The 13,591-nt window shown below is 41.2% G+C and overlaps 1 protein-coding gene across 1 annotated transcript in view; it reads right to left on the reverse strand.

The window, feature by feature from the left end:
• Positions 1-13,591, reverse strand: part of LOC137333991 (ras-related protein Rab-7a) — a 41,554-nt gene that overhangs the window by 12,604 nt on the left and 15,359 nt on the right. The window contains exon 2 of the mRNA XM_067998379.1: positions 6,678-6,739. Coding sequence (XP_067854480.1) covers positions 6,678-6,730 — 53 coding nt within the window. The 5' untranslated portion in view covers positions 6,731-6,739. The remainder of the gene's footprint in view (positions 1-6,677; positions 6,740-13,591) is intronic.

Below are 13,591 nucleotides of genomic sequence, written 5' to 3' on the forward strand. Positions count from 1 at the left end.
AAGAATGGTTTTGGTCTTCCAATATTTAGTTGGAGGAAATTTTTGTTTGTCCAGTACTGGATGTCAGACCAGCAGTGAGACAAATGAGGGGTGGTATAGAACCCAGAACTCCTATGCTCCAATAAGCCAATTGCCAGGGTTGCTATGTTTAGTGATAGTTTTTTATATCAAGTTCCAGGATTTCTATTGGTGTTTTGGGAACCACCTTCTGCAATTATTTCCTTCTTTCTCCCCCTCCCCCCATGAAAACTGCTAGTTGTGTTGCAGTTTCTGTATCCAAGGACAGTTCCACAGGCACAAGAATGAAGTTTTACCACTGCTATTCAGTAGATGGCACCTTGGCAGACTCTAATCCACCATCCTTCAAGGCACAAGTGTATAAGCTAGGGTGAAGTGTAGTGCTGCTTAGAGGGACATCCTTCAGGCAAGATATTCGAGGTCCTCCTGTGTGCTTGAAGTGGATGTTAAAAGATCCCATAGCATAGCTCAAAGAAAAGCAGGAAGGCTTCCTGGCCAATATTCTTGCAACAAATAAACATCCTGATTAACTGGTCAGTGCTGGTTGAGAGATTTGTGTGCATCTATACAAGTCACTGCATGAAGGAAGCACTAGGTGATCAGTGCTACATAAATCTTTACCGGGTGAAGTCACAGTACTGATTAGGGCCACTGTTTATGGTGAGTGTCAGTCTTGCAAAATAGAATCCCATGATATTAAAACTGTCACTTTCCCTGCTCACTCCCCCCTCCAATCCACATTGGGAATAGCAAATCAAAAGTAGCAAGTCAGCCACCTTTGTTATAGCAACAAATGACAATATACACAGGGCACAAAAGTAAACTGTAAATTTCTGAATGCAATTCAATTTTACCTTATAAATGCTCACTTCTGAAGCAATGCTGCTTTTCACGACCGTACCACCTTAAGGTAGGTTGCAATATAGAGCCGTTGCAAGAGATTACGAGTTTAGATCAGCACAAGCCACTCGGGGAAAAACACAATCCATCTCTGCACTGTAATTTGAGACGCAATCCATTTTATTATGCACCACTTGTTTTGCTGGGTTTGAAGCCATGACGTCAGATTTGTTTATGTGCAGGCTGCAGCTCCAGTTACAGCCGGGAGTGAAGAACACACCATGGCAATGTCTTGCCTTTATAATGTGGCTTTCTACACACCGTGCAAATGAACAAACCTCTCAAGCCTTTGTTTACCAAAATTTATTCCAATAGAATCCCAGTTTGCTGACTGATGGCCACTGGAAAAATCAGTGTTCCATTAATGCACAGACTCCTAAAGCTACAGCCAAAAATGCTTGCTGGTGGCAAATTAAGCAATTCAGCAAATTTAAATTTTAATGAACCCAAAGGGCTCTGCTATAAAATCCTACACCAGAGGTATCAGAAGCCTCACCTCACTCAGTTATCATACTCCAGAACAACAAAACCCAACATCCTAGACTGACAGTCACACCCAACACTGCTCTGGCCAACATTCCCTCCTCAACCATTACCAGAAACAGACCAGTGAGTCACAATGTTTGCCTACATTGCACTGAAACAATTGCATTTAGTTGGGTGCCCTCATACAAAGAAACCAAAAAGTTAACATGCAGGTACAGCAAGCAATTAGGAAGGCAAATGGCATGTCGGCCTTCATTGCAACGGGGTAGAGTACAAAAGTAAGGAAGTCTTGCTACAATTGTACAGGGCTTTGGTGAGACCTCACCTGGAGTACTGTGTACAGTTTTGGTCTCCTTATCCAAGGAAGGATATACTTGCCTTAGAGGCAGTGCAACAGAGGTTCACTAGATTGATTCCTGGGATGAGAGGGTTGTCCTATGGAGGAGAGATTGAATGGAATGGGCCTATACTCAAGTTTAGAAGAATGAGAGGTGATCTCATTGAAACATAAGATTCTGAGGGGGCTTGACAGCATAGATGCTGAGGTTGTGTCCCCTGGCAGGAGTGTCTAGAACTAGGGGAGGGTCAACCATTTAGGACTGAGGTGAGGAGGAATTTCTTCACTGAGGGTTGTGAATCTTTGGAATTCTCTACCCCAGAGGGCTGTGGATACTGAGTTATTAGTATATTCAAGGCTGAGATTGAAAGATTTTTGGACTCTAGGGGAAATCAAGAGATATGGGGATCAGTTGGGAAAGTGGAGTTGTGGTTGAAGATCACCCATGATCTTATCAAATGGCAAAGCAGGCTTGAGAGGCCATATGGCCTACTCCTATTTATGTTTTTAATTGAACTAGAGAGATACATGTTTTTATTCCCCTCACCCCCAAAAAAATTGACTTCTTGCTGGGATACAGTAAGATTAACATTGGTTGCCCTCTGGTGCATCAAAGTTAACAAATCTGGACAGCAAGTACTGACAAGCTATTTGACTTAGAGCCATTACAGCCAAGCCCGATTGGTCCTCACCCAACTTCCAAGTAGGAGTCACTGGATAGCTTATAGGATCATTTCACCTCTCCCTAACTCAGGCCATTTGCAGTGCCATTACTGCAGCTGAGAAGTCAGCTAGACCAGGATCAAGGCTGGACATTGCTGTCTCAACAGCTCAGTGGAGTGCATACATTTTAATTCTGGAAAACACTTATTGGTAATCAAGATCTGGGACATCAGTGCTGAGGAGTAGGACTAACACTAAGTACTGGTATCCACTCAAGTCTGTGCTAACCACAGACTAGATACAAGCTTCTTTAACCTCCAGTGCCCTTACTACATATTTTTCACTGAAGTCATCCATCAAGTTAGTGCCAAGTGATGGGAGCTGGGTAGCCTCACCTACTGGAAACTGCCAAAACCCAACCCTTCTCAGTTTGGGATTGATTCAAACCTCAGGTGGAAAGAGTTCCCTGACTGCAATTGTGCATCTCAAAAAAGCAGCCTGTGCAGAGGCCAACAAAGGCTAGTCAGAGCATGCACACCCCTGATCAGTAAAGAAATAATTGGAGAAGGAAAAAGTTAATTTAATGTCAGTGAAAGTTAGAAGCAATGAAGTTATAGATCCAGCAGCTATAATAGAAAACTATTAAACTAGCAGAGTGGATTTGCAACCAGGCAGGTCAGTTCATCTAATGCCAGTTGTGAGCAAACCATAAAATCCATAAAATTAGCAAGCATTTAGAAATGCATGGGTTAATCAAGGACAGTCAGTATAGGTGTTAAAGGAAAGTTGTATTTACTTAATTTAAAGTGACTGATAAGGGGAACGTAGATGTAGTGCATATGATTTTCAGACAGTGTCAAGATTAGAAAAATTCAGCCATATGGTAAGAAAATTGGTTGATGGAAATGAAACAGTTTGGGCAAAAGGATGCTGCTTGGGTTAGAGAACAGCTGGAAGTGGTTTACACCATGGGTCAGTGCTGGGTCCACTTTACATGATTGAGCACAATCTTAAAATATGCAGACAAAAAAGGTTTGACAAGCAGTGAGGAGGCCTGCAAGAGACATCTGAAAGACAGACTGGTTAGCAGAATTTAATGTTGATGAGTGTTTGGTAATACATTGTATACTCATTCCTTGTTTGTCCTCAATCAATGGAAAGATGCAGAAGGGTGTGGATGAAGAGACCTAGAGGATTCAAATATATAATTCGCTGAAAGATAGATAAAGCCATAGAGGCCACTAACAGTTTGGGTTTTATAACTAGGGGCATAGAGTACAAGAGTAAGTTAATAATGACAAATTTGTACAACAATGGTTTGGCCACAGTTTGAGCACCCCAGAAAGGGTAATAAAGCTATGGGGAGCAGTGTAGATTTGCCCAGATAGTACCAAAGATGGAAAATGATAGTTATGAGGAGAGATTTGAAATACTGGGACTATTTCCACTGGAGCAGAGAAGGCTACAAAGATTGAAGATGTTTTTAAAATTATGATGGGCTGCAATAGGGTGAATGAGGAAAGACTTTCCTGTGCTTGGGGAGTTAGTGACAAGGGGCCATCAATTTAAAATGTCTGCACTAAGAATTCTTCTAATGCAGCAGATTGTAGAGTATGTAATGCTTTGCCATGGGGCATGGTTGAGGCAGAGACCATTGCATCTTACCATAGAAAATTGGACAAATATTTGAATCAGAAGATGATTGCTTTAGTGCAGACACTGAACAGCCGTCTGTGCTGTAAACATCTATGGTTCCAGGTGTGGGTGCTTTATCACAACCTTTGACAAGATATAGACTCCCAAAAGGTTAGGCTGCTTTTACTGACTGACCTGATGAATCTGCTGTTTTCATGTTATTTTTAGCAGTTTTTACTTTCAATGTCTAGACACTAATGGAGATTAAATAGAATGCTGGGATATAAAACCAGCACAGTAGAGTACAAGGCTATACAGAGGTCATACCTAGGCAGAATGTGCTGGACAGAACATTTCAGTATGCCCAAAAAAGCCACAGGTACTAGACAGGTGCAAAGAACAAGACTGCTCTAAAATATATAGTAGGGATGAACTAGGAGGAATGATTGGACTATAGATTCTGTTCAGATATTGCTATTGGCAAAAACAAAAAACTTCTTTATTAATGGTTGGAATAATCATCCAACAGAAACCTGAACAAGCCAAAGCACCATTGAAACCAGCTGTACAGAATTCAGTTCACCTGTAATTGAGAACAGTAAAGTATGCAAAGAATCAGTGTATCAGACAAATATTTTCCCCTTTTACACTGGCAAATCTCCAATCCAATCCTCATTCATGTCTTAAGTGCTTCCTTCATGCAGTAACTTGTATAGATGCCAAACTAGCTTACCTTTGAACCATTTTAGATAATACAATTTGGACTGGACTGCATTAAAGTCCAAAACAAAATCAGTGTAATACTCCTACTTGCCAGGCATCACAGGTAAAGTCAGACAGATGCCATAATTAAGAAGAGAATTACAATTGCTTAGTTCTTAGTGTATCACACTTAGCTGAGTTTGTTACAACATTATACCTATATTCAATGTTTAAGATTGCACCACAGCTTAGCAAGGTTAACTTTGCAGTTTGTATTTGGCAAAAGTTTCAGAATTCCTATTCCTGAATTAGGGATTAAACAAGCCATTAACAGCTATGTTATACTTTACAGGTTTTACTCCTGTCCAATTACCCTGTAAATCTCTACAGAACTACTTTTAGAACATTTTGAAGTGTCCTTTCAAGACAGCTTCTAACACTTGTAATCTCAGCAATTCATTTCTCCCTGCTCCAAATTAGGAGTGAGGAAAGCATATACCATGAACATTTGGAAAGACAAGCCCACTTACACAAACCATAATTAACCATCACAAATCCTTTCCAAAGTGCCATTCAACTGGACAGGCATGTGTTGGAAACAATGAATAGCAGGTGTCAATAAGTCTGACCATGACCTGATGCTACAAATTTTGCTGTTATTTCATGATCAAGACACAGGTTGTGATGCCCTGCAAGGCTCCTCTTGCTCATTAGTATTTCTGCTGTACGTCCTGCACATTTATAGTGTGCAGTTCACCATTGCAACACTGACCCCAACTATCCCAAATCTTTTCCTGCTTAGTGTTTTTTTTAAAATTGCAAGCTCCATAGCACATTACTCAGTTCATTATTCATAACTTCAAGCAGTCTTGCTCACCCCGAGCTGAGCAGGCTCTGTCACCAGTGACCTTCTGGCAACACCAGGATGAATAGGTATGTGTAATACATATTAGTATTCAATGCCTTAATGTTCCTACACTTAATTTGTGTCATGTAACCTGTGGAACATCCTTACAACAGCCCTTAAGGTCCTTTATTTTACTCTACAAGTAAAGAATCTGCCAGGCAGCTGAATAGATGTGCTGCATTTAAGTTTGAATCTGATCCAGCTCAGATGCTGGGACTCTGTCCCACTGGGCAAGCCACCTTAAATTTGTTAGTGCTCAGGTCATGTTCCTTGCTCAACGAGAGAAGCAAGGTTCACTAAAGTCATGTAAATGGAGTCTAACCAGTTACACCACAACGAAAGGTACTTCAAATCTGCACAAAGATCAAAAGTCCTTAATTTGTAAAGATCTTAAATGACATTAAGTGGACATGGTAGGGTCTGGGCCATTTAGAATTTGCGCCTCTAATAACTAGACCTACTTAAAAAAAGGAACCAAACTGGCATTTAGTCTTCAGCAAGCATTCCTTTTTCCAAACATGTCTACAGAGGCCTTTGTTTTATTTGTAGCCTTTTCTCCTCCTGAGCTTACTTTTTGTAAAGCAAACAAATGGATTACCAACTTAAGGGCCAATTTCAGTTAAAAGACAAATTTCTTTACACAAACATACACCCTGTAATCTTTGCCTCTCTAGCTTAATAGGAGATAGTGAGAAGCTAGGACAGAATTCAGTTGTTAAATGCAACTTCATATTCAACAGGCAAGATGAGCAAAAGCAACTTCATATCTTCACCCAAGATTCCCAGCTTTCACACTATTTTGGACTCAAGAGTCAGTGAAACAAGTACAGCTGATCGGCTTTGATCTCAGTATCCAAGGAAGGGAGTCAAACATAATTATTGGGCAGTGCATTCTAGGGGGTTGTTCAAAGGTAACAAGCAATCCACATTTGACAAGCTGGAAAATATAACTTCTATTCATGTGGAAATGGTAACTAAAATTTCAATCAAACTAGTGTTTAAAATAGGATTATGAAACTGCATTCTTACCCTGAATCTCCCAAGATGATGACTTTCAACAAAACCTTCTTCCTAGACGTCATCTTTCAAAGCTGGAAGAAAATGGATCAAGTTAGTTTGGACACAAACATTTACTATACACAGGGTTGCTGTTGAGATTAGTTAGGACATTATTCATCTCCCTTTGTGTCTCAACAACCCAATACAAAAAGGTTACAATTGCCTAGTTGTTATTTAAACTGGTTTGCTAAACCAGTACCATAACATAGTAAGTTGTGACATTGCACTCAAGTGTGGGCTGGCATCAGGAAAATGACCACCAAAGCTGCTAGATTGTCAAAAACCCAACTGGTTCACCAATGTTCAAGGGAACCTGCTACCCCTACCTAGTCAGACTTACTTGTGACTCCAATTCCACACTGGTTGACTCAATGCCCTCAGGGCAAGGAGGGGTAATATTTCACCAGTTATCACCCACATGCCAAGAATAAAAGAATGTCATCTGTTGCTAAAACAAACCCAGTTTGATTCATCCCTCAAAAAAAGGGTTAATTGCTCATTATGGTGAACACAGGGACAAGTTTCAGCTGAAGAATGCTAAGCTCAAGTCTAAGTTGATCCAACATTAGATCTGCCAAGATTTGAGCACCATGCTTTCAAGTGTAAAGAGGCAACTGTGCAGGATACCTTAATCTTAAGCCTATGGTTTGAGCAGAGAATACAATTATTTTCGTAGACACTTAGATCAAAATTTAGACTAATCCTTGACTCAATTTCTCTGATGTCCCCCTATCCTTCACCTCCTATTTACTCCAAGTGGTCAAAAACTAAGTCACCCTGAATCTGGCTGCCTGGGCAGTTCTGAAACCTGAGTAACAAGTCAGCTTTTATAGAGGAATGACTCCAGTGAAGTGGGTTTAAGAACTGTAAGTGAACACTGCACTGATTGCTGTGACAAGTCAGCCTGTAAGTGTCCCATCATGGTTAAAGTGTTCATAGACACTGAAGAGTATGCATTAGCCCACTTAAAGCTATGAGCAATACTTAAGATTTGCAAATTCCCACAGCTACAGTTCACTTGTTACAGTTCACTAGATATCTTGAAAATGTATTTCCCCTCCCCCCAACCCCCAAAAATCAGTCCATTCATGCTGAAAGTCCAGTTTACTACAGGATAAGCTGGAAGTGTATTTAAGATTGCTGAAGGAACCTGACTGACCATTCAATTGAAAGCCCAGGTTAGATCACCTGTAATGTTTTTCTGCAAAGGTGAAGGTTTAGTCTAGTCTAAAAGACACCTTGGTTGCAAAGCATTATTTGAAATGAGCATTGGGATGTTTACCTAAATGCCTTAAAACCTCGATTACCTAGTTTGAAAGAAAACTTGCATCTATAAGGCCTCGTCACATCCTCAGGATGCAGGGAATTACTTTTGTTTGAAGTGCAGTCACTTGTGAATGTCATTTATCATCCATAACATTAGGATAGGCAAAGCATTAGGAAAAGCTGCATCCATTATTCAGGAACCCTGGGTAATTTTCCTGCAAACCCACACACTGATTTCCTTTCCACTGTTAGATTTCCTTGATAGAGACACTACACAGGGCAAGTCAGGTGTAGATTTAAAAACGCCAAATACAGCAAGTACTATGACAAAAACATGCATTTATATAGCACCTTCACCATAGGAAAACATTCCAAAGCACTTATATGGTGCATAATACTCAAGATCAGAGGTTGGTATATTTAACTTCCATTCAAGCATTTTGTTGCCTGTGCTTTAGAACAGCCCCTTATGGTAATCTACTTTGTTTTATACTCATGACTAGCAAGCTGACTGCATGGCAACTTTTACACAAGATAATTCCTTCATTGCATCAATTGTTTTAAATGTTTTCTCCCATTCCTCTCAATTAATCCACTCTATACAGCAGTTGCCTTGGTACATACTAGTGTACCAATATGTAGCAAGATATGGTGTTAGGATTCAGCTATGCTCTGATGGGCAGGTCACCTACTGTCTTTTTGGCCAAAAACTGTTAAGGGTGAAAGGCTAGCTTGGCATTTAGCCAGTTCCCCAATTTCATACAAACCAGACACTGCATACAAATTAAGACAAATGCTCAAATCAAGTGTTCAACCAGGTTCAGACAACTTAAGTTGATCATTTTGATTTGAAGTGCCCTGGAGAACAAAAGGGCACCATAAAGCAGCTCATTTCCCAAGTTCTATTCTGAAGGCACCAGCTTATGCTGTGGTACACATTCAGGTGAAAGCATCCCAATGGTTATCACCTTCCCCAAACTTGACATGAATTTCCATCCAAAAATAGTAGGGTCGTGGAATAAATTCTCCAGGAGCAGTAGAAATGAGGTCATTCAGCCCAGCTCATTCTTCCATAAAAGCTATCCAATCCCACACCATCTAACAGCATCAAGTTTTGCCTCTACCCTCTATTACCCTATCAGGAACAAAGAACTAGAGATGGGTATAAATAAGTTCTGGAGACAGAAGAGGTTAGGAGAGAGGAAGGCAGCATTATGGAAAGAAGGTGGGTTGATCAAGATAAATAGATTTTTTTTATATATGCTGAAACTTAACATTTTTGGGAAGCAGGAAGACTATTAACAGCCAATCCCATCCTGCATTAGCTTTAGAGTCATAGAGTCAGAGTCATACAGCACGGATAGAGGCCCTTCAGCCCATCGTGTCCGCGCCGGCCATCAGCCCTGTCTACTCTAATCCCATATTCCAGCATTTGGTCCGTAGCCTTGTATGCTATGGCATTTCAAGTGCTCATCCAAATGCTTCTTGAATGTTGAGGGTTCCTGCCTCCACAACCCTTTCAGACAGTGAGTTCCAGACTCCAACCACCCTCTGGGTGAAAAAGTTCTCTCTCAAATCCCCTCTAAACCTCCCGCCTTTTACCTTGAATCTATGTCCCCTTGTTATAGAACCCTCAACGAAGGGAAAAAGCTCCTTAGTATCCATCCTATCTGTGCCCCTCATAATTTTGTACACCTCAATCATGTCCCCCCTCAGCCTCCTCTGCTCCAAGGAAAACAAACCCAATCTTCCCAGTCTCTCTTCATAGCTGAAGCGCTCCAGCCCTGGTAACATCCTGGTGAATCTCCTCTGCACCCTCTCCAAAGCGATCACATCCTTCCTGTAGTGTGGTGACCAGAACTGCACACAGTACTCCAGCTGTGGCCTAACCAGTGTTTTATACAGCTCCATCATAACCTCCTTGCTCTTATATTCTATGCCTCGGCTAATAAAGGCAAGTATCCCATATGCCTTCTTTACCACCTTATCTACCTGTTCTGCCGCCTTCAGGGATCTGTGAACTTGCACACCAAGATCCCTCTGACCCTCTGTCTTGCCTAGGGTCCTCCCATTCATTGTGTATTCCCTTGCCTTGTTAGTCCCTCCAAAGTGCATCTCCTCGCACTTTTCCGGGTTAAATTCTATTTGCCACTGTTCCGCCCATCTGACCAACCCATCTATATCATCCTGCAGACTGAGGCTATCCTCCTCGCTATTTACCACCCTACCAATCTTTGTATCAGCAAACTTACTGATCATACCTTTTACATTCATATCCAAGTCATTAATGTAGACCACTAATGTAGAAGTCACTGGTTGATTATTCTTCACCCCCTTCAAGGAGATAGAGGTCAACTACAGCAACCCAACTGCTGCCCCAATATAAGCAGCTAACTCATTAAATTGACTCCTGGTCTCTGCTATTTGACAGAGTGCAATGGGGAGCAACTACCCACTAGGCTACTGGAGTTGGAGATAATTTTAAAACTAGCAATACTGACAGCAGTAACCTGAAACTGACATTTTTGGCATTCTGGTGACAGTGTCTTCCTGCTTGCAAGCCTTTCATTGAAGGGGAATTCCAACAGGATGATCAGCTTTGTGCATTTAAGGCAAGGATAAAAGTTCTCTACACATCAGTTCTGCCAGACTACTGAACATGTCTGACATTTGAACAGAATAGGTAACAGTTACAAAAAAAATTCTCCATTAGGTATTCCTTTGGGGTCAGAATCTGTCACTCCTGTAAACAGACTTCACATCCTCTATGATCAGGAGTATACTTCTACTGCCCAGTAGTTAGTTACTATAGTGTGATCTGGGGATGATAACAATCAGACTTGTGTACTGGATACTGTAATCTCATCTGTCTTGGTGCATTTTTCTTATCTTTTGGAAGGCAGACGTAGATGAGGCAAATTATAATGAGCTTGTCAACTGGTTTACATTAAGAGTCAAGTTTTCCAGTAAGGTTCAATCAATTCGCTGCTCCTTATCAAAAAGGAATTGCACAAATTTTACATTATGGGCCTGCTCATTTTATAAGTGATTGGCACCAACTTTAGAAAATGAGACCCCTCTGCCTGCGACTACTTGACTCAAACCAGCTAAAGACAGCAACGGGGAGCAGTCATTGTGGTCAGTTCGACCACTCTGACTAATCAGTCCAAGACAGAAGAAAGCAAGCCCAAAATCAATAACTAGCAGTTCTAACACGGCAAGTTATGGCAAAAGTAAGCAGCAGCCAACTGCATTCTGCATGGAGTGCAGCAGCAGGTCTGGTGTGTGCGTGCAAGTCAACATTTGCAATCACTCAAGTCAAGTACTGCTCACAACTGCTGGACACAGATGTGCTGTGTTGGAAATTCATGACAATTCCAAATTTGTGACAATGAAAACTACAAAGTTTTGCAATGAATGGCAATAGATGTTTGTTAAATAAATATACATGAAGTATATTTATCTACATTGTGTAGGAGTTTTCTACTAAAAATTAGTGCATATGGCTAATCAGTGATTTCTGTTGGACAAGTGGCCTAGATTATGAACTCAAGTCTCGAGTGGGGCTTGGATTCAACCTTCTGGCTCAAAGGCAAGAGTACAACTACAGAGCTACATTACCATTCCCCATGCTATCTGGCAAAGAAACACACAGCGGTAAGGACCATAAAGCAAACAACCTCTGGTTTTCTATCAGAAAAATATAAAACTGGAGGTAAAGTTGAATTTGTGCACAGCTTAATTAGGGGCACCCTACTACAGGATGGATATAAAAGCAATGGGAAATGTGCAGCATAGATCTGTTAGGATGTTACAGGAATGAGGGGTTATAGTTAGAGGCTTAAGTAGTATGGGCTTTTTTTTAAAAAAAGCTACAGTACTGAGGGAGGTGTAGTCCTTTGGATAACTGTTCAGGTGGTTGCAAGATATCCCATGGTATACTTGAAAAGCAGTGGTGTTCTCCTGGCATTCTGGCCAACATTTATTCCACCAAAACAGATTAACTGACCATTTATCTCACTGGGACCTTGGTGTGCAAATTGACTGCCTTACTTTCCTGCATAGTGACTTTAAAAAAAGGTAATTTATTGGTTGTGAAGAGCTTTGGGGTATCCTGAGGGTGCTATATAAATTCAAGTGATTTTTTCCCCTTAAATACTTCATGTGGAACAAAATGCTAGCATAGATGGGCCAAATGGCCTGTGTAATACCATTCCATGATTCTAATTATTTGAAAAAAAAATTTAAAAAGGTATGGGGAAAATGGCAGGAACATGGGATTGTAGAAGGCTCCAGCATAGGGGCAACAGGCTGAATGGCCTCATTGAGTTTGCTGTAATTTCATGAGGGTATTTTGAAATTAGGATAGGGTCAGTTCCAATGGTCTACTCCTTTAGGAATAAACAGAAAATTAGCTCAATTTACCCAACTTCCTAGACCCTAAACTGTATGACATTACTAAGTCAACCAAGTAGGCAGCTGCAATACATTATTTCAGATCCTCTTCCTTTACATGTTCTTTGCAAGGACACAAACTAGTCATGTTTACAGAAGGTTAAAATGTAGTACACATAACAGCTACAATGGAGATAAATGTTTGGAACAATGAGCTTGTTCCACCAATTCAATAGTAACTTCAATTTTGTAACTTACTGGTTTTGTTCTTTGCAGTGGAATTATTCTAGTTGGCAGAATTAAAATATCTTTAGCATTTAACATTTGACTGGCTGAGTAGTGACCAGTGAACCAATAGTGCACATGTGCACTGCATTAAATGCTGATTTAAGATTCAGCAAATATGCTAGCAGGAGGCAGAGGTGAGCAGATGCATTAATTAAATCCAGTTAGCTTCTGATGAGAGGAAATCTCTTCTAGCTGGGAGATTATGTGGAAAGCTAGTGAGCCAAGGTGTCCTAAGGTGAACTTTCATTTAAGGGCCAAAGAGTAGCACAGGCCTGCTTGTAGGCCAGCTAGCCAAAAGGAAACAAAAAACTGGACAATCTCAGCCCAGATATCACTGCAAGTGTTCCTCAGGGCAGCATTCTAGGCCAACTATCTTCAGCTGCTTGAATGACCTTCCCTCCATCACATCAGAAGTGGGGCTGTTTGCTGATGACTGCAGAGTGCTCAGCTCCAGTCACATTTCCTCAGATAATGAAGCAGTCCACACTCATGCAGCAAGACCTGGACAACATCCAGGCTTGGGTTAAGTGGCAACTAATATTCACACTACACAAGTGCCAGGTAATGATGATCTCCAATGATTACACTTAACTCATGGCATTAATGGCCTTACCATCACTGGGTCCCTCGCTATCATCCCAGAGGTCACCTCTGATCAGAAACTCAACTGGACCACTAAATGAAATGCCATGGCTACTAGGTCAGAGGCTGGGCATTCAGTAGCAAGTGGCTCACTTGACTCCCACAAGGCAGCAGTGCAATGGCATGTGCTTCACTTTTGTTGCACCCATTCAGGAAACTCAGCATTATCCAGGACAAAACAGTCAACTTGACTGGCACTTCACCAGCTAGCCTAAATACCCACCCCCTCCACCACCAGCATACCATGGCTGCAGTGTGTACAATCTACACCACAGCAACTCACCATGGCTTCT

The sequence above is a fragment of the Heptranchias perlo genome, chromosome 17 (genome assembly GCF_035084215.1).
Source record: "Heptranchias perlo isolate sHepPer1 chromosome 17, sHepPer1.hap1, whole genome shotgun sequence".
Taxonomy (NCBI): domain Eukaryota; kingdom Metazoa; phylum Chordata; class Chondrichthyes; order Hexanchiformes; family Hexanchidae; genus Heptranchias; species Heptranchias perlo.